The 21047-nt window shown below is 48.8% G+C and overlaps 1 protein-coding gene across 1 annotated transcript; it reads right to left on the bottom strand.

Moving 5' to 3' along the window:
* Positions 1-1865: 1865 nt before the first annotated feature.
* Positions 1866-21037, bottom strand: grhl2a (grainyhead-like transcription factor 2a). Its single transcript, XM_018763094.2, has 16 exons — positions 20808-21037; positions 17954-18140; positions 17118-17185; positions 16462-16834; positions 15712-15770; positions 15207-15363; positions 14732-14843; positions 11259-11353; positions 6212-6370; positions 5753-5840; positions 4495-4634; positions 3725-3762; positions 3512-3606; positions 2878-2963; positions 2644-2708; positions 1866-2535 (listed from the first exon to the last, which is right to left on the bottom strand). The coding sequence occupies exons 1-16, from the start codon at positions 20825-20827 to the stop codon at positions 2421-2423; spliced, it is 1857 nt and encodes a 618-aa protein (XP_018618610.1). The 5' UTR covers positions 20828-21037; the 3' UTR covers positions 1866-2420.
* Between the last annotated feature and the right edge of the window lie 10 nt (positions 21038-21047).

Genomic DNA, 21047 nt, shown 5'->3' with positions numbered 1-21047 from the left:
ATGACTGTAAGAGACTGAAGAAAAGCAGCAGCTGAATTAATAAATATAACATTCCCAAGTATATTTGATTGATTTGAGCATTTAGATCAAATATTAAATGATCGCTCATTTCTCACATGAGGAGGTTCAGTTTCGTTTGTACCGTGTTTTCTCCTCGGACCTGCCGCGTCCCGCTTGAGGCCTTTCGGCTCACGTGGTATGTTTGTTTTAACACGTCACGTTTAGCAAGTTTGTTTTGCGGTAAATTTGTACTTGTTTGGAAGGCGGAGAATCCCTGGGATGAGAATTCGACAGATACACCGATTTACCCTGAACCGTTACCGGGTGCTAGACTGAAAACGCCCAACTCTGCTGGATAAATAACGTAAAATGACAGTGAAACGTCACCATACGACCAGAATGTGTCGAAAAAAATCCCGTTTTTGATCTTTGTTGTTACGATCCGGGACCTGCCGTTGACACAACACGGGAATTCTAAGAACTGGTGCTTCAACGGGGTGGTGGTGAACATAACCGACCGCTGAGGTTTCGTTCCTGCCTTGCTTTTCCTCACCATGTGAGTTATAGTCGCAAACAAATCTCTTACAATTTTACTTGTGCAACATTAAACTTCTTTGAAGGTGTGTTTGGTAAGTTATGTGAACAGTACTTACCGGAAAGGCAAATATATCCAGCAAAAAAAAAAAGATTATTGACCATATGTGGCTGTTTTTAATGGAAATGTACTAAACAAATCAAAAATAATTGAAAAGATTTGCAAATCATTTGTACGTGACAAAGATGTTACTCAAAGGGCAAAAGACCCGATTCGTTTGTGAATATAATTAGTTAACGGGGAAAAGAAAATATGTACAAAAATCTGGTCTTTTATTCGGGAAAAAAGACCCACGACGAAAACGCTGTACGGGTGTCGTAAAGCCGTCCAGGATGTGATTCTCCATATTTTCCTCATGGGGAATAAATGACAACAAGGCAGTATTTCTTCCTGAAAACATAAGAGACATTTCAATTTACCCAGGAGCCTCGTTCACCTTCAGCGATGCCGTTCCGTGCGGCAAAAGGAACCACGTTAAAGGCCTTCGGCCACCACACCTCCGCTTCTCAAACTCGAGCTGCGCTGACCAAATGGTTACCGTGGTATTTCTGCACTTTTTACAACTGCTTGACGCTTTTCTCCAAAGCAACTTACATTAAATCACCTTCAACTATTAGCCCATTTATACAGCTGGGTAATTTTACTGGGACAATTCAGGGTAAGTACTTTGCTCAAGGGTACTACACCTGGAATTGGGATTCAAACCTGCAACCTTTGGATCCAGCCACTATGGTACCAGCTGCCCCACAGCAAGATGAGAACACAAGAGGCAAATGGCACTGAGCTCTTTGCTGAAGTACTACATGTTTTTTTTTTTTTGCTGGGATTCAAACCTGCAACCTTTAGGTATGAAGGTAGCAGTTCTAACCACTACACTACCAGCTTGTCCTAAGGAGCTCTTATAGATGGTTAAAATAAAACAGATTTCATTGACCCCCCCCAACTCCTCAAAACAGGGTGAGATGCTTTTAACGTGTCCCAGGTTAGGTACAGATCCTCATGGAGAACAAACCCCCCCTTGAAGAACATATCATGTACAAACAGGGGATTTAATAACACAATTTAATCCCTGTGTGCTGGAAGTGCACTTTTTCTTGTCTTGGAACAGAATGATGCCCATATTTTAAATTCCACACCCTCAGGAACTACATACAACGGAGGAATTCTCTTTTCAACACTCCGTACCATCACTTTATTTATTAATTTAGTTGATACTTTTCTCCAAAGTGACTTACGGTGTTGAACTATATACAATTATTCACCCATTTATACAGCTGGGAAATATTCAGTGGACCAGTTCAGGGTAAGTACTTTGCTCAAAGTTGAAGCAGGAGAAGGTGAGGTTTGAGCGTCGTCCTTCAAGCACAAAGACGTGTGTAAAATCTCCCGAAGTAACCGTGTCCACCTGTAGGGGGCGCTTGACTTTTTTTTTTTTCTTTTTTGCTTCTAGCACAGAGCGAACGCATCTTGAAAGGTCGAGAGGCCTCTTTGAAAAAGCCCGCAGTTCGGAGTTCTTTTTGAAATGTTGTGAGTCAGAAGACCGGTGAAGTTCCACGCTGACATGTCCTCTCGACGACGGCCTCCTTTCGAAAAGAACCGCTCACCGTTGGCATGAGCGCTTGCCATCATCTGCAGGGCCCCAAACACACGTTACATTTTCACTTTACAAGACCGGGGCCCAGCGGTAGACGGCGGCGAAAGAAACCTGCGCTGTATTTACAGGCGTGGCCCGGTCCGCTCCGGAGGGAGGAATCGTCGTCGCTTCGCCGTCGCCCCCTACTGGGACACGCTCAACATTGCTCCAGGTCTCCAGTCCGCCGGAGCCTTAGATTTCCGTCAGCGTGATTCTATAGGCTTCCGCAAAGCTCTCGACGGCCAGGATGAAGGTGTCCTCGTTGGAGTAGTGCTCAATGATGTTGTCGTCCATGTTGACGAGGATCCTGAAAGAGGAATATCGAACGTGACGGAAGGTGAGCGGACGGGAAGCTCGACGGTGGAGAAATGTGGGAAAAAACTGAATCACGGGGCAGGAGCAGCGACGTTCTCACCCTTTTTTGCTTTTCTTGTATATCTTGGCCATCTTCTCCGTAGGTAGACCGTATTTTTCTGCGATCTGTTACAAAACATACAAATAGCACACAAATTACACAAGACGCCATGCCTCAGTGGTGAGTTGTAGCCATCGAGAATCTTGTAGCCATGGCAACGACACTGGCTGTCATTTATGATGTTTAACCCCCTAGGTCCCACGGAAATGTTCTAGAAGGATGAGGATGACACACCGCCTCCATCAGGCCCTTGAGCGTCGGAGACTTGAGCATGAGGGCGTCAAACACGTCGTCGGACTCCTTGCGCACGTAGAGGAGCACTGCGGGAACAGGTGAGCGAAAGCGGTCAGGGTCGGTCGACGTGCGGTTTAGAAAGCGACCGCTGGACTTTTGTGACCAGAGGCGTGCGAGTTCCGATCCCGGTAAAGGCGCTGCCGATGCGCCCGTGAGCGAGACGCGGCACGAATGCGCAGAAGCGCGGAACTGTCAGCCGCGCAAGTTAATTTGGATAAAAGAGTCTGTTTAGAAAATAAATTACACAAAACCAAACGGGCGAAAAAGACGCGTTTCGTTGCGCAAACGGGGCCTCGACGCGGGAAGAGTAAATTACTTCCACTTGAGCGGCTGACATCGCATCACGGGATCCTGATGATAATGTAACTGCTGTGACGCTTTGGCTGCCAGCCCGGCGCAGGGATCATTTACATATTGCAACTGCACCCCAGCCTATTTGCATGAAAACGGGAACAACAGCGGGGGGGGGGGGGGCGGGGGATGCGTCCAAAGACCGCCCGAGCCGTAAATGTTCTGGAGCTCCACGCCTCGCTGCGGCCGCTGCCCTCACCCGAGATCCCCGTGCGCAACCCACCTCTTTTCTGTGCTTCTTCTTTGACCTGCTTCGGGGGGGGAGAACCGTAGTCGTCCTCAGAGGGGGTGCGGTACATCCTCTTCACCAGAACGCTCCTGCGTGGAGGTACCACGTGAACCCACGCTGAAATGTGTGTGTGTGTGTGTGTGTGTGTGTGTGTGTGTGTGTGGTACCCCTATGTACCCAGCGCCCATGCACCAATGCTGAACTCACCCTTCCCGTTCGATCTCTTCTGTGTTGAAGGCAAACACCTGGAAGAAGAGAGAGCTTTAATGACTCAAGGGAAGGCGTCGCCCCACAGGGTGACGGCAGAGTAGCAAGCGCCTGCGCTCAGATGCCGCTGCGGTCCACGCATCCCTTAGAAAGACACGGACCACCCCCTTGTTAGTTATTGGTAGGGACAGCCGGTAGCGTAGTGGTTAGAGCTGCTACCTTTGGACCTAAAGGTCCCAGGTTCGAGCCTCGCCTGCAGCTGTAGTACCCTCGAGCGACGTACTTATGCAAAATTGTGCCAGTGAAATAACCCGGGGTAAATGATTGTAAGTCGTTTTGGCGAAAAGTGTCGGCTAAATGAATACGATTTCATAAAAGGTCACAGGCCCTAATCGATCCCGATCTTTCGAGCTGCATTCGGTGCGAATTGTTCTGCCCCATGGCATTATGGGTAAAGCATTCAATTGGAACTCATTTACATCACTAGTTGTCATCTGTCAGGCATTAAAAGTCGCTTCTGCGCATCAGTCTGCAGTTCTCGATCAACGCGGCTTAACGAAAGTATGCAAATTTACTGTCACGTCCCTCGGCCGAGCGACTCGAACGGGAAGTAAAAGCACAACGAGGCGGTATTTACATGTGCTTTTCGGACAGATGGAGTTTGATGTCGCTGTAACATGAGATCGGAAGCAAAGCGACTGCGGTCACGTGGAGTTTTCACAGCTCCCTCCAGGTGTCCATGCGTCCATCTCGCAGTGCTCCTGCCTCACCTGTCCCGCCCTCTGCAGGTTCCCAAAGTGGACGTCCGGGATGAAGAGGACCGGCTGCGAGTCCAGGTCGGCGGTGGTTTTGAAGCAGGTGCTGTCGGTCTTCCGGTGCGAGGCGACGTCCGCGGGGGTTCCGTCTTTCCCTGAAAAGCGACGCAAACGCAGCATCGACACAGCGTCGCACGCCATCAGAACATGATAATACGCAGCATCGAAAATACCATCAATGTAAACATGATGACATCATATTAAAACGTTACACGGGCGCACGATGTCGGCAATCAGTCGAAGGACCGAAGCAGAAACACGCGGAACATCGGCAAAGGGTTCAGTGCCATTCGCCTCTTGAGTTCTCCTCTCATTGTGGGGCAGCTGGTACCATAGTGGCTGGAGCTGCTGCCTTTGGACCCAGAGATCGCAGGTTCAGATCTCAACTTTGTCTGCAGTACCCTTAAGCAAGGCACACACACACACACACACACACACACACACACACACACACACATTTTCAGAACCGCTTCTCCCATAGGGGGTCGCGGGGAACCAGAGCCAACCCGGTAACACAGGGCGTAAGGCCGGAGGGGGAGGGGACACACCCAGGACGGGACAGGACGCCAGTCCGTCGCAAGGCACTCCAAGCGGGACTCGAACCCCAGACCCACTGGAGAGCAGGACTGTGGTCCAACCCACTGCGCCACCACACCCCCTAAGCAAGGTACTTCCCCCTAAAATTGCTCCAGTAAAATATGCAAATAATCGCAGGTAAGTTGCTTTGGAGAAAATTAATAAATGTATAACAATTCATTTGGTATCGATTATTCCCACCATAAAGACAGGCTTTGTGAATAGTAGACCTCTGACCAGTGACAGAACTCAACAATGTCAAATCACAGTAGGTGACATAGTGGTCATAGGGTGCAGGATCAAGTCCCACCTCCTGCTGTCGTACCCATGATCAAGGTACTTAAATTCATTCATTTGGCTGACGCTTTATTCCAAACCAGCTTACAGCACCATGCTACCTACAGTTACTTACCCAAAAAACTCATCCAGCTGTATCAATGAGTAAATTAGAGTAAGTCTCTTATTGCATGAGGCTTTGGAGAAAAGCGTCAGCTGAATGAATGAAAGGTAAAAGGTGAGTATTCAGACCCTTCAAAGTCATTAATCCGACCCAGGTTATGACCGCTCAGCGCACGTTTTCACAAATGAGTAACTCAAGAAGTTTTCTGTTTTGTAACCCCCCCCCCCGACCTCGTACCATTAGTAGCCTGAGCGGCGCACGTTTGACCTTTGGCCTTCTTGCGGTTCTGCTTTCTTTCCTCATCCCGTATCTTCCTTTCGGCTCCCTTGAGGTGGGTATAGGGACAGTGAGAAGAACAGTTGAGCAGAGAAAATAAAATATAAAATAAAATAAAGATCTTTTTGTGTATATGCTTCACTGACGGACTGGCATCCCGTCCTGGGTGTGTCCCCTCCCCCTCCAGCCTTGCGCCCTGTGTTGCCGGGTAACGCTCCGGTTCGCTGCGACCCCACTTCGGACTAGCGGTTTCAGGCAGTGTGTGTGTGTGTGTGTGTGTGTGTGTGTGTGTGTGTGTGTGTATCACTTCGCTGTATGACTTGATATGCGTCGTATGTCTCACCACATCATACTCACCTTGTCTTTCGTGCATAAGGTGTCACTGCATCGCGGGAGGGCTGGGAGTGGGGGTGCGCTCACCTTATCGCAGAAGACTTTAATCTGGCAGTACGCGCGGTGGATGGGCTTGTTGCTGCGGTTGTTGTAGCTGTACGTGTCGATCTGGATTATGAGAGGCAATCCTTTCACGCCTTTCTGGGAGGAGAAGTCCGTGCTCAGGCAGTTGGCCGTGATGAAAATCTGCCAATCGGGGAAAGGAACGTAAATAGTTGTCCAATCAGAGAGAGCGGAGGCTGTGAGAGCAGGACCACTTCTATTAAGTCCCGCCCCCTTCACATGGCCCATTTCTAGCTATTTATAGAGAGCTGAAAAATATGTCTATTGACTTATGCGCAATAAGTCCCACAATATGTCCAAGATAAAGCAACATTTCTTTTCTCCGGGGATTTGAACATACAGCCTTGCGATGACCATTCAGGTATTCGTCATTATTAATTATTATTTATTCATTTTGCTGGTGCTTTTCTCCAAAGTGACTTAAAAAATTGGGTTTGTGCGCTAAGAAACTTACAGTGATTTATCTGAATACGGCGCAACAGTTTTACTGTATCAGTTCAGGGTAAGTACCTCGATGAAGAGTACAGCAGCGGGGGTTGTGGTTCAAACCTGGGTCCTAGGGTTGCAAAGCAATGGCTTCTACCATTATGATGCCTTTTGTTTCATGCCTAGATAAATAGGATTCAAAGAATTTATTTAAACTGAAAATATAATCTTATAATTATATATCTATAATAATCTTAAATCAGAACTACTGAGGTACTATTAAAGCGTATTTATACACCCACCTTTTAGATTTGAGGAATTCAGCTGTATTGTTAGTGAATCTGTGTGTGTGTGTGTGTGTGTGTGTGTGTGTGTATGTGTGTGTATGTATACACACACACACACACACGTATATATAGACACACAATGTCGTTCTTTATAAGGCCAAATTCTGCACACCAAACAAGTGTAATATAAATGATGCTCTTTACGCCACGTGTGAGGTTCGAGGGCAGCTATGAGCTCAAGCGGCAACCGCTTCAGTCATCCTCCAGTTTAAATGGAAGTGTGAAAGTGCACATTATGAAGATCCTTCTGGAACAAATAAATACCGTGTTCGGTACCACGGTGGCGGTCACTAAGCACAGCTGTGGTATTTCGCCGCAGCGAGCAGAGCCGAGTCTGATCGCGTTGGACTGCACGTGGTTGCAATCCACAGTGGGCTGTAAGTCTGCAGCCCTCATTCGGGGGGGGGTCAGCTGTGCTTTTCTTTCACAGGTGGAAATGCCTGTTAGGACCAGGTGAGTCACTGGGTCAGCAAACATCCACGAGCAGTTTAATGGGTCCAGTGACCCCTCCCCCTTCACTAATAAGCATGGGGGTCCCTCTCTCAAGCACAAGCCTTTGAAGAGCTCCATTAACCTTTATGGAGGAAGAGGGCCGATGAGGCCGTGGGGGGGCAGCGCTCGAGTGCCCCCGGTCAAAACCCCAGGTTCAAGGTACAGGGCAGGGCCAGACACCGAGAAGCCATTATGCCTGCGGTGCTGCACCCTCTCATGTGTCCCCTGTGCCGATGGTGGGGGGGCAGGGCTGCACCGCAGTAAACTCAAGCAGTCTCAGCTTCCATCATGAGCCAACCCACGTGTGTCGAGTTCAGACTTTGTCCCTCACCGGATCGCCCGCTCACTATTGATAACCATCGGGATCGCAGGGGTCCGGAGCCAATCTCAGAAGCACGGCACGCACAGGATACTCCCTCAGCGGGATGCCAGTCCGTCGTGGGGTCGCAATCACAGACCCGCTCATTTTCTCACACGCTACAATTTGAAGTCACCAGTTCGCATGAAACGCATGTCTTTGGAGTGTGGGAGGAAACCAGAGCACCAGAAAGAAAGCCGATGCAAACTCCATAGATTAAGCTGGGATCAAACGTGTGTCTCCTCACACAGCCCGTTCTTTCTGAGGCACCAGTGCTACCCGCTGTATCGCTGTGCTGCCCTTGCCTACCAGACTGCTGCGAGTTTAAACGGCAGGAGGGAGGAATTTCTGCTGAATCTTGAGCTTGTGTTTCTCCAGCGGATATCCAGCCGTGTATGTTGGCAATATGTACGTCGACATCCTGGTGCTTCAGCCCCTCCTTGGCCCAACAGTGTCAGAAGTGGTCTCGCCAACATGAGCGGCTTGATGCCAGTTACCTCGCCAACACGTGAGCACCAGTGATGCCTGCAGCATCCAGACACTGGTTTTTATGGAAAAAATTGGTTCCGCACGCCCCTGTCTTGTCACAGTCGCTCTTACGCAGAAAAAAAGAGCTTTTGTAGACTCAGGTTATGCTCATTAGGTTGAGTGTTGACTATGAGAAGCTGAACCAGAAGACAGCTGGGGTGTTTGAGTGGAAACCGCTTCATTTTCAGCTCATTTACAAGACCGAGATCCGCCAGATGTTTCAAATATCCTCGGACTAATTGAGCGTAAATGCATCAGAGGCTAGCTCTCCTGACCCCATCATGCCCGGTCAAGCCGAGCAGGCCTCGAGGCTCGTGACGTGTGTGAGCGGCCGGCCACCGGCCCCAGGAAATAGAATGAGACTCGCGGCCTGAGGCTGGGAAGCCGCAGTCGTTTCCAGAAGCTTAGTCATTAGCGGTTAGTGGGGTGGATCGCCTTCTCATCCGTCTCTCGAGCAGTTCTGGGGCAGGTCACGAGGTCGGGAGCTCGGTCCTGGGGCCGCACCTCCACCGATAAGAACCCCTTTGTGGTGATGGCGTGTAAGTAAGCTCACCGAACATTTCAGCGGTCCAAATCCAAGATTTAAATTGTTTTCTTTACACATTTGGCAATGTGTTATTCGTGTTCTAAAATTTGACTGAGTCACCCAAAAACTGTCCCCTTCACCCGTTCCAAAACCAGATTTCAGCAAGAACTGTTTTCCCAGACCTTAACAAACACCCCCACCCCCCCTCGGTGACAGGTCTGATTTTCTATTGAATTGCGACATAATCCTCATGTCTGAACCTGAAAATTACTGCAGATGACTCCAGCAACTACCAGTAATGATCTTTTATGCCTCTGTGTGTGTGTGTGTGTGTGTGCGCGTGGGAGAGAGAGATAAGGAGAGCAATAGAATGGGACACTGTCGCGAAATGCTACTGAAAAAATCTGATTTTTGAGAATGGCCGTTGCCGTTACGCAGTGATTTACAGTAACGCTTCCTAAATTTAGTTAATATGCAATAATAATAACCGTGTGTCTCGTGCTATCGTCAAACTGACCTTTAGTAAGCGTATAAATAATCCATCCGTATGAGGGCAAACAAAAACACGACAAATCTGGGCGACCCAAGCACTCGTCCCACATACTATGCACAAAGGTTAAGCCGTTATGACGGTTGCCTGGCAACCGTAGCGCTCATCATCGGTGCCACCTCTGCTAGCCTCAGCAGGCCAAGGAGTCTTACCGCTCCTCTTATCCTTGAAGTTTGCTAAATGCAACGCAAACATGCAAAGGTGAGCGATCAGCCCATTCTAACAAATCGGGCTGGGTTGTGAGTTCGGAGCCTCGATCTGCCCCAACCTCTGTACTTCCTTTCTTAGTTCTACTGCAGTCCGGTTGGTGCCCTTTTGATTTTGCGCCTCCAAGCCGGATATTCCTCTAAGCACTCATTTAAAAGCGCTTTGCTGCTTCACGACAGGATGCCGCTGGTGCAGGGGATCTGGATCACAACACCATTTCTGCTGAAATAATGACCAGTGCACAGCACACTAGACCCCCACCCCCCACCTCTCGTTCCTGTGTCACACCTGATCGGCCGGACGGGAAGCAGACTTGCAGCCTCCTTAGTTGCGGTGTTTCTTTGGACCCATCTTAGTCCTCAAGGCTTCTGAGGAAATGACACCAGTCGCTGCTCACGTGGTTGTTTTCCCCAGATAGTAAGGACTTCAGTCCCGGTACCGAAAGAACATTAATAAACCGAAGATCTGGGGGCATGCGGGTGGTTTATGTTATTATCAGCGACACCGCATATCAAAATCAGTTACCAGCATTTCAAAAGTGCTCTATTTGTGTTCCTTTAAAGTCCTCAGGTTTGCATAACATGCACAAAACACACACACTAGATCTCTTATCCGATGATATCTGCTCCGCGTGCAATTCGGTACAGTCGGATCTTCAGGCTTGTGACCCATTTTGAATATAAATGGTAACCTGATGGGAAATCTGAACTTCCCCAGTAGGCCAAAACAAGAAGTAGCTGTCAAGAGCAGAGCGTACCAGAATGTACGCAGATACATTTACACGTTTTTGTGGTGGCGATCTGAATTATGAACAATGCTGTCCTCGTTTATTGAATTAAACATCTGGTCGGCATTCGTCTCAAGCTTTCAAAAACAACCGGTCATAAATTTCAGGAGCTCTCTCCACGTTAAATTTTTATTTTAATTATTAATAATACCTTTATGAAGATTTTCTATTATTTGAACAGCGATGCATGTAGTGTAGGAGTATGAAAACGACCCTGAAAAGTTGGCTGGGAAAGGCAACGTAATGCAAATTGTTAGACAACACACAGTCTGTCCTGAGGGTAAATATTTACCCCGAGAGCAGGAGTCAGGGCACTTCCAAGGGGTCTGTTTTTACGGAGCGCTCATCAAAGTCAGGTGAAGAAAAATTTCCAATCTCAAAGGACCAAAGGACCCCAGAGAAGAGCACAAGGATGATCGTGGGAGAACATGAGAGGGCACGCGTGTTCCCAGGTATCACAGCTCAGTGTCACATTGTGAAAGAGGTTGGCTGGAGAAACCAGGGCAGAGCTATTATTTTTACTCTTATATAATGCGTGTCTTTGCCACACTTAACAATCTCTGGGTTTCCTCAAGCTGTCAATCGATAACTAAAAATAAAACGTTCAGAACAGTTAGACCTTTCCATCCCGCAACGTGACCTCTCGGTGACCCCCAAAGGGGCAGCGAGGGGGGTGGGGGGCGGGGGGGGGGAGCAGGAACCGTCCCGGAAGCGACGAAATGTTTGGTAAGCAAAGCCAGCACTGATGGATGGAGTTTGTTTGCCCGGCGACGGGCTCGGCGCTTCTTACCTTAGCCTCCTCGTTGACATCCCAGGTGAAGGAGATGGCATTATACGCAATTTCCTCAATGTTCCCAATGGTGTTGAAGCTTTCTTTGTAGTCAGCTGTAGAGACGAGACCAGAGATTGATTGATCAGTTCACTCGATCTTCAACAGCCTCCCGTCAATACCATCAGACGTCTGCGGAAGCAGTGCCAGAGAAGACCGCTTTAGGAGCAGCAGGTGGCCGCTTGACTCCCACCTCCTGTATTGTACTCCCAAGACCCAGATTCAAATACACCCTCCTGCTATTAGTTATTACCCTAAAAGTTGCTCCGTTAAAAATCACCCAACTGTATGAATGGGTAAATCACTGTATCTTAACACTGCAAGTCACTTCAGAATAAAGCAAAAAAATAGATGTTGGGTATTGGTTGGAATGGCCGCCTCTGAACCGAGAGGTTGCGGGTTTGAATCCCACCTCCCGCTGTAGTACTACCGTGCATAAATGAGTAAATAACTACAGTTACCTTAAAATTGGAAATTGCTTTGGAGAAAAGCAGCGGCAAATTGAGCGATGTAAACGAAATAAATGCAAATGAGCTTCCAAACTGATCTCACCGAACGGAAACCTTGCCGCCGTTTTATGCTGATAAACACTTAGAGATTCAGGAGGAAAGAGTATCCTGACAGCTATGCAGCCCTGATGAAATGCATCACCTGGAATATTAGACCAGTGATTTTATTCACTCGGGCCTGGGCTCCTATTCCCAAAAAGGAAGCCAGGTATCGTTTAGATAAGGATTCCTATGAACTCCGTTGCCACACTTCAATCTGCCAACTCGCCTTATCTGCTTATCTGGCTTGGTAAACAAATGCCCTTAAAAACTACCTTCCAACTTATCTTGTATAAACTGTTAGAATTGACCTGAATTGAGCCGTTCAGTGGTTGAGTCAACAGCGTGCTACCCTTGTTGACTGCAAACTGTCGGTCCAGTCATCCTCTTTTGTGGCTCTTGTCCCGGTCTTTGTTTTGATCTGTCCTCCTTTTCGGCCCAATTTCTCAGTCGTCACCATCACCGAACAGCTAACCTGCGGCACCAGGTGGAGGAGTAACCCTATCCCGAGTGTGGGGTGACACATGGGTCCAGAAAACGTACTTTATGCAGGCTGACCTCAAAACTGTCTGACGAATGACGTATTTCACAGCTGGGCCATATTTAAAATGACTTTGAAGACAGTTTACCACACTGACCAGTAAAACCGAGGGAGCAGATTTGAGAGAAAGCCTCCAGTTTCTGGGTTTGCGGAAGCTACACCCCCCTTATGCATCCACCACACAATCCCCTCCCCCGATACACTCTACCATGCATCCTAATCCCAAATTGACCCAGCCTGGATCCCTACTATATCATCTAACAGATTTTATGAATCTAGGAGGATGTGTCAACTTGCAGTCGAAATCATGGTAACTCTCTCAAGATCCTGGTCTGGGAAAGGAAAAGGGCCAGTAGCGCTTGGGGTCATGCAGTCACTGCCATGCATTTCCACATAGGGGGCATCACCTTTTAATCTCTTTTTCACAAGAACTGGATCCTAGCTTCTTCATTACCCACCTGCAAGCTACATAAATAAAGATGAGCTGTAAAATCAAAGTGTTTTACAAATTATGACAACGTCAACATCAATGCCAACAGACTACTCCAACGCTTTAGCCCTACTGACAAGGAAGATGGTAACGCTTCTGACATCCTTTCTATGTTCACTTCGATTCAATTCTTTTTATACAGGGTGGGTACTGGAGCAACAGCACAGCAGCCATATGAACATTAAAAGACAAATTAAGGTCAGGTTAATATGTATGGCAAAGCGATATGTATGACAAACTATACGAATGAACGGTTATGGTAAAGTTTCATTGGAAATGGTCTAAGGTTTCCACCAACTACGTAGTTAGGAGATCCTCAGAAGCGTACGAGACTAATTGTGGGAGCCGACGTGGTGCTGTAGACCAAGAACGGCGATTTATCGGTATTGCGCAACGTGCAGAATGTGGATCCCTCATAATCTCCACTCGAAGAGGCATCTGCATGGAAGCTTTCAATCCCATTTAATCAAGGTCCCACATTACTAATTGCAGATGGGATTTAATTATGGAGACTTGGGGATCTCAGCGAAACAACGCATTATGCTTCGGCATAGTTCAGAATTGAGTCAGAGCTACGAGAGCAGTTTGTGGCCTGGCGGGCCAAGTTCTCGTTACATAGGCAAATGACGGCACTTGTCGTGTTTGCTCATTTCTGGTTTTGTTATTTCCCTTCTCCCTCCAGTATTGTGAACATATTTAAGCAAAAACTGGGAAAACGAGGGGAAACGGCACGACTGCGAGACACGGATTTGCGGTGCGATCTAGTGGGAATATTAGCGATGGAGAACCCGCTGTCTACCCTCCTATGACCATCTTCAGGGAGCTGTAATGAAAAATCACAGCGTTGCTTTATTGTGAAGGCCAGGGAATCTCCCAAATTAACCAGATTACAAATTGGACTGACCGATTTTACCGAATTAGCCCAGCGAACAGCTAACGAGCTAACGGCTAAATGATGATTTATCGTTTTTTAAGTCAAAACAAGCGCTCTCATCTCAATTTTGCCACAGCTGACCTATTAAACGTTACCTTTCGCATCCATAACATTATTTCTACTGCTATATTTGCAAAATGTTTTTACTGGTATTTTTGTCACAAGATTTTCCTTGTTTGCCTCCTATAGGAAAATGAGCAATGAAATGCCAGTTGATAAATTAGTAAAGGGGAAAATTCCTCCCTCTGTCTGGACAAGTTATGCATTTTTGCTGCTCCGCTTCTCACACACACACACACAGACACGCGCGCGCACACACAAATCGCCGGCGGTTCGCACGGCGCACGTGCCGAAACATGCCCGACGTTCGCGAGCTCGGCGGCAACGAACAAGCCTTCCCGCGCACATCTGCTGTCATCGCCCGCTTACTCCGCTCGGTCACGGCCTGCAAAAGCCCCCTTAAAACGTCCCACATCGAACAGATCTCACACACACACACACACATTTTCAGAACCGCTTGTCCCATACGGGGTCGCGGGGAACCGGAGCCTACCCGGCAACACAGGGGCGTAAGGCCAGAGGGGGAGGGGACACACCCAGGACGGGACGCCAGTTCGTCGCCAGGCACCCCAAGCGGGACTCGAACCCCAGACCCACTGGAGAGCAGGACCCGGTCCAACCCACTGCATCACCGCGCCCCCCTCGAACGGATCTCAGCCTCCTCAAAAACAGCCGCCGGTTTCCAGTAACGGACGGCATTCCGGGCACATGTGGAAAGGCAGGGCTTCCCTTTGTAACTGACACTTTTCCGTGTCTTAACAGTCAGTCCCTTTTTCACACCGCGCACTGCAGGCGACCTTAGGAGCCACGGTCGTTCCGGTGCCGGGGGAAGTCCTGCCGTTGCAAATGTTGCATCCTTACCGATATCCAGGACCCTCTGCTTGGCCGTGTGTTGCCGGGAGTGCCAGTACTTCCAGTACTTCAGCTGCTCGTCACGGCTCTTGTCCTCGCCAAACACCACCATGATGACGCTCTGAGGGGTGGGGGGGGACCGGGAGGGTTAGCGGTTCGTTCTCCCGGTGCTACCGGGTGAATCCTCCGCAGCACGTAGTCCAGCAACCAAATGGTGATTAAGACTTGCCTTTGACAGGCCAGGTGAACCCCTCCAATTCTGGTTTCCCAGTTTTCAAATGCATCACATAATCAGGCATCATGTAAGGTGCCTTATAAGAAAGTGACCAGCAGTGTTATGAAGACATGTGGCACCCCCCCCCCGCAAGCCTAATATTCTCCAGCTAGACCCCTCCCATGTCTCATTTGCGCAGCCTCAGACTGCCATCACTCAGAGTGTCCCAAAATGCATTGCTTGTCCCACAGTGACCCCCCCCCCACTCACCCTCACTTTACTGATGGGGTGTCGCAAGCACTTGTTGGCACCCGTCTCGCTCAGGGTGATGGCGTAGAACTGGCCTTTGTTCAGGTAGGTCATGGGGCCCTCGCCGTGCTTCTGACGGAGAGATCTGGTGGCCTCCAGCGTGTACTGGAAGGTCCCCCTGCAGAAAAATAATAATAACAATAAAGATATAAATAATCCACTTTATACACGCGCTGTCTGAAACCGCTCGTCCCAAGCAGGGTTGCGGCGGACTGGAGCCTAACCGGGCAGCGCAGGGCGCGAGCCCGGAGGGGGACGGGAGGCCGGTCCGTCGCAGGGCACCTCAGGCGGGACTCGAACCCCTGACCCACCAGAGAGCAGGCACAGGCCAAACCCGCTGCTCCACCACACCCACCCATCCCCTTTGTAGTCATGCGGACTTTTAACATGTAGCCTATCATCTGTTGGTTCCGTTAATGGGAGTTGGGTGTTTTTCAACGAGTATGACTTGAAAGCAGGGACTCACATTGCCGGCTGGTTGTAGATGAAGTCATCTGCTCCCATGGAGGATGAGGTGTGATACTTCTGCTCACAAACAGGAAAAAGGAGCCAACTGTCAAGCCTGGAATTTTACAAGGACTTTTCATAAAGATATACAACCTTTTAATCTATATCTGTTTTTATGCTCATGGCCTGATGCAGGGTCTATGTGGTCTGGAGCCTATCCTGGAACATGAAGTGTGAGGAAGGTTACATGCAAGATGGGATGCCAATCCATCACAGGGCAGTGACACTCACACACACACACACACACACACACACACACACACACACATACACGCACACACACCGTGGGCAATTCAGACTCATCAATCCCCCGAAGCATGTCTTTGGACTGTGGGAGGAAACAAGAGCACCCAGCGGAAACTGACACGAACGCGGGGAGGACATGCAAATTCCACCGACTGAGCCAGATTCGAACCCACGTCCAAACCCACATCCCAGGATCCGTGAAGCACCAGTGCCACTTGGCGCCACCCCAAAAGATCTTTTCGTGTGTAACTTTTTTTTTACCGGAATGCAATGATACACGTGAGAAACTTAAGGACGAAGAAACGGACTGTAATCCAACCCCAGAACTGTTTATTTTAATGCACTTGTTCCTGCACCACTTCCACATTTACCCTAAAGCATTATCCTCCTCCCTGCTGCTACAGGTATGTAACCGCCCCCCATCGGGCTTCCAGCTTGCCTCCTCTTTTGGCCCGGGCCTCACCTCGTGGTCCCCCGGGAAGGAGTCCTCGTACGTGCTGTCTGGCGTGCTCCGCTGGTCGTCCTTCACGAAGCTACCGTGCTCGGCAGCGGTCACACCGTAGTGGCTCTGCTCATAGGCGGTCCGGGCTGGTTCGTGCCCTTCGACCCTATAGTGACCCCCGGGGCCCAAAAATACGGGGACGAACACCTCGGCCTTAACGGCCGCCAGGGCTCCGCCCCCCGAAGCGGCCCCGCCCACCTCGCTGTATGGCTCCCGCTTGGTCTCCGGAGGCTCCGCGCTGACCGACAGGTTCACCGGCACTGACTTGAGCACCTGGACACGGTTGTCCACAGGCTCCGTCCCGCCATGGTCGTTGTTTCCCGCGGGACAACTCCTGTCGGTCACACAGGTGTGAGAACACACACACACACAGAAGCTGGAGCACGGTGGTTCCTCAAACACTTGCATGCACATATTGTCTAATTGGCACGCTTTTCCATTTTTCCTTTTGTTTCCTTCTCCAGGAACAGTACAAAATCGTATTAAAAAATGACAGAAATATAGCAAGAAAATTCAAACACGTTTGTGTGAAACAGCATTAAAAATCACATCAAATTCCATCATGTCTGCTTTTCCCACCAAGATCACACTTAAAGTGGAAATAATTAGGCTCCCACCTTTTCCCCAGCTCTTCTGGAGTTTCAGCTACTTTAGTCGGGGGCAACAATCTCTTTTCTTTGGGAACCTGCAAATCGGGATCGAATGACTTCATCAGAGCCGAAGACCCATTCATCGCTGTGGGACTCAAACAAACGCCGGCGAGGAGCTCCTTAGACCAAACCGCTCTCCCAGAAGGGGGTTCCATGGGCATCTTCACACAAGCAGGGCAAATTAACAATAAGATTCAAAACATGTTTTCAGCTATTTCCTATACAATCTTTCTTACAATTTCTACAGTGCTGCTTGAAAGTATGTGAACCCTTATGTCCATTACTTTTACCACACGCACACACCATCTGAAACCGCTTGTCCCATACGGGGTCGCGGGGAGCCGGAGCCTAGCGTGGAAGCACAGAGCATAGGGCCGGAGGGGGAGGGGACACACCCAGGACGGGACGCCAGTCCATCACAATGCACCCCAGACAAGACTCGAACCCCAGACCCACTGAGAGCAGGACCGACCTGGTCAAACCCTACCGCAACCCCTACTTTTACCATGATAGTGATAATTTAATGGGAATCAGTTTATCTCATGTGACACAATAGGCGTGTAATGATCAGTTCCATATGTTGCTTTAGGGGAAATCGTGTGTGTAGTGGAAACGCACAGGTAGTGCAGGTGCAAAATAAGTGAAGCCCAAGTTGCATCGGTTAAACCCAGTAGGTAAGTAGAATGAGGGGTGTAAATCATGGTCATTTATTCATTTTATACATTTAAGATTAAACATTTTCATTTCATTTGTCACATACTTTTAACAGTATCTCTGAAGGCCTCATGTCAATGACCTCTGACCTTGTAGTAGTCGTAGAGGAGGCCCAGCGCGGCGGCGCTGTCCTCATCGCCGTTGATGCTCATCATGGCCTTGGTGGCGGCCGTCAGCGGGTTCTCCAGGTAGGACTTCCAGGCCTCGTCTTCGCTGGTGTAGGCCCGCCGCGAGTGGAAGGGGGTCTCGTTGTTGACCACCAGCACCACGCGCTTGCTGCCGATCACAGATAAGGGGAGCGCGGGGGTGTGAGGCTACTGGTGGACTTTTGCGTGAAGAGCCCAGGTGAATGGATGATTCCGTTTAGATGAGTACTCAGGGGTCATCTGCCCTGATTTTCAATATGTACTGGAAAGTAATGTTATGCCTTCAAAAATGCACACAGCAAATGTTCATCATATCACATGGAATCCCATGGCTTTTTGAACACTCCAGTTCGGTAGCAATCTTGCCCATACTTTCACACACAGTCTGAAAGTGCTTGTCCCAAGCGGGGTCAAGGGAGCCAGAGCCCGACCCGGCAACACAGGGCGCGAGGCCGGAGGGGGAGGGGAGGGGACGCGCCCGGGACGGGAAGCCGGTCCATCGCAAGGCACCCCAAGCGGGACTCGAACCCCTGACCCACTAGAGAGAAAGAGCCGGTCAAACCCGCCGTGCCACCACACCCCCTCACGTACTTCTCTTCGGGTCTTTAAAGCTACATATTTTTTACTCGCTGTTAAAAACATGAGTTTGGTGCACATTTGTGGCAGTTTGGAACTCGCTCTGCATGTCCATTCTTGACTAAACGGGGCGGGCCTCTGTACAGTTGCATTCTCTCGCCTCCTCCTTTCTGATGTCACGGACACGTCGGTGACCAGACGGTTCCCCTCCATCAGCGCCCGTCGGGCTACCGGGTCTCCGCGTGACTCGCTTCCGTTCGTTCTAACTTTGTACGGCACCCATCCGTCCCGCTGTGGCCTCGGGACAATAAAGAACGGGAAACACACCGACTACGGAGGTGTATCGGGCCTGAGCGATATGGGTGTGCGAAGAGAGCTAGATCGTGGCTCGACGGTCCACTACTTCCGTATTTTGAAAACTTTCCCGTTCCGCAGAGGGGGGTGCAAAGTGTTGCGTTTCGGTAACAGGTGGGCCCAGCAAGAGAAGCGGCCAACTCGGTTAGAGGCGCCCAGGTTCTCATCACTCGGAGCAGGAGATGCTGCCTGAAACGACCCGATTACCCGACGCCGCAGCGGGAAAAACTGGTTGCGTGGCTTCTGATGAATACAAGAGATACGGCGCTCCAAAATATCCAAACAAGACACTCCCAGCTCGGGCTGTTGGGTTTCTGCACTGTTTGCTCAGGACAAGCATATGACAGGACACCGGATAACAGAGAGCGCTGTTTGGTCACCGCAAAGTGGACGTGAGAAACGAGAGCAGCAGAAACAAAGAAAAAGCTCCTCTATTTTTTTAAGATCATACACACAGTATCTACAACCGCTCCTCCCGAACAGGGTCACGGTGAACAGGAGCCTAACCCGGCAGCTCAGGGCGTAAGGCCGGAGGGGGAGGGGACGCACCCAGGACGGGACGCCAGTCCATTGCAAGGCACCCCAAGCGGGACTCGAACCCCAGACCCACCAGAGAACAGGACCCGGTCAAACCTGCTGCGCCCCCCCAACTTATATACTATATATAATAATATTATATAGTGTGTGTATATATACATATATAGAGCACTTTCACTACTTTGTACTGCGGTATCCCACCAGCAGCATTAAAGGTCTCATCGTTCATATACCCCAATGTCCTGCGTCCTGTGTAGTGTAGCTCTGTATTTTCTCTGTTGAACCTCATCTAACAGTGACTTTTGGGATATACTTTAAATGTGTCTCATTTTCTTCACACAGTTTCCTTATTCAAAAAACCCTTGTGAAAAATGAGAAATATTTATGAAAAATAGTTTTCCCTGCTTCTTTGTGCCTCTTCCTTGAGGAGAACTGAAAGTGCTTTAGATATATATAAATATATATATAAGTCAATTAAAGGCAGAAACAAACAGTTATGTTGAGGTTTTAAATGACAAACATCGAAAATATGCCAGGGGATAAAAGAAAAACCTCAAAATCAATGTAAATTCATTAAAAGTCATTTTTAGTGAATATCTGTAATTTTTTTCTTCACAGATTCAAATATATTTTGATAAACACGAATCAATCAAAAATAACTTTTGTCTATTTTTTTAACATTAAATATTAACGTTAACTTTCCAAAGTGAAAAAATGTCATTCTGGCATTTTAACGTGAAGCTTCAACCTCATTATTACCTTTTTAATATCCACTCTCAAATATGCTAATAATAGTATTAATAATGAGGATTTTTACTGTTAGTATTTTTACTTAATGTCCTTTTAAAAAGGTTTTAATGCGACTGAACGAGTCGGATTGTGTGTTTAGTCCGTCTTCAGCCTTGTTCAACATGTTAAATCCGTGTGCAGTTTTGTCCAAAGCAAATAAAGTGTTTGTCGGAACAAATGCGCCCTATTCCTCTACTGAACTGTACACGAAATAAACAAAAATGTGAGTTTTAATACATTCCCCTGCGCCCACATTTGTCCGAGGGTTGACAGCCGCCCACGGCGGTACCTTGACTTAAAGTTAAAAATGTCATAGGTACAGGTTTAAAAATTAATTTTGGAAATAAATAGATAAAAGTAAGAGACGTTGCCCCAATGATAATATAATATATAATCATAGACAGAATGTACTTTATGTATGATTGTAATTACAAAATATTTTCTATGAATACGAAATTGTTCGCCAATAAAACCTTGGGGGGGGGTGTGGAGACCCCAAAATGAAGCCACAGGTGTAGGCCAGGACCAGGTGTTCGCTCACCTGTCGCTCTCCTGCGACATCTCCGCTCCTCGAACCCGACTCCCCCCAACCGCTCCTGAGAAACTGGACTTTCAGGTCTGCGCAGGTGACGGTGTCCAAACCAGGGCTACAGGTAGAGCTGCTTTCCTGCGCTCTGCCTCCACATGATCCTCCCGCGAAACGTTGCCACGAGCCCAGGTGAGTCCAGTCCGCAGGTGAGCGTGTCTCACCTGCGCTCTCGGGCGGCTCGCGCTGCAGCTT

This window comes from Scleropages formosus, chromosome 18 (genome assembly GCF_900964775.1).
Source record: "Scleropages formosus chromosome 18, fSclFor1.1, whole genome shotgun sequence".
NCBI lineage: Eukaryota > Metazoa > Chordata > Actinopteri > Osteoglossiformes > Osteoglossidae > Scleropages > Scleropages formosus.
Note: the sequence above shows the minus strand (reverse complement) of the source record. Positions and strands in the feature narration are given on the sequence as shown.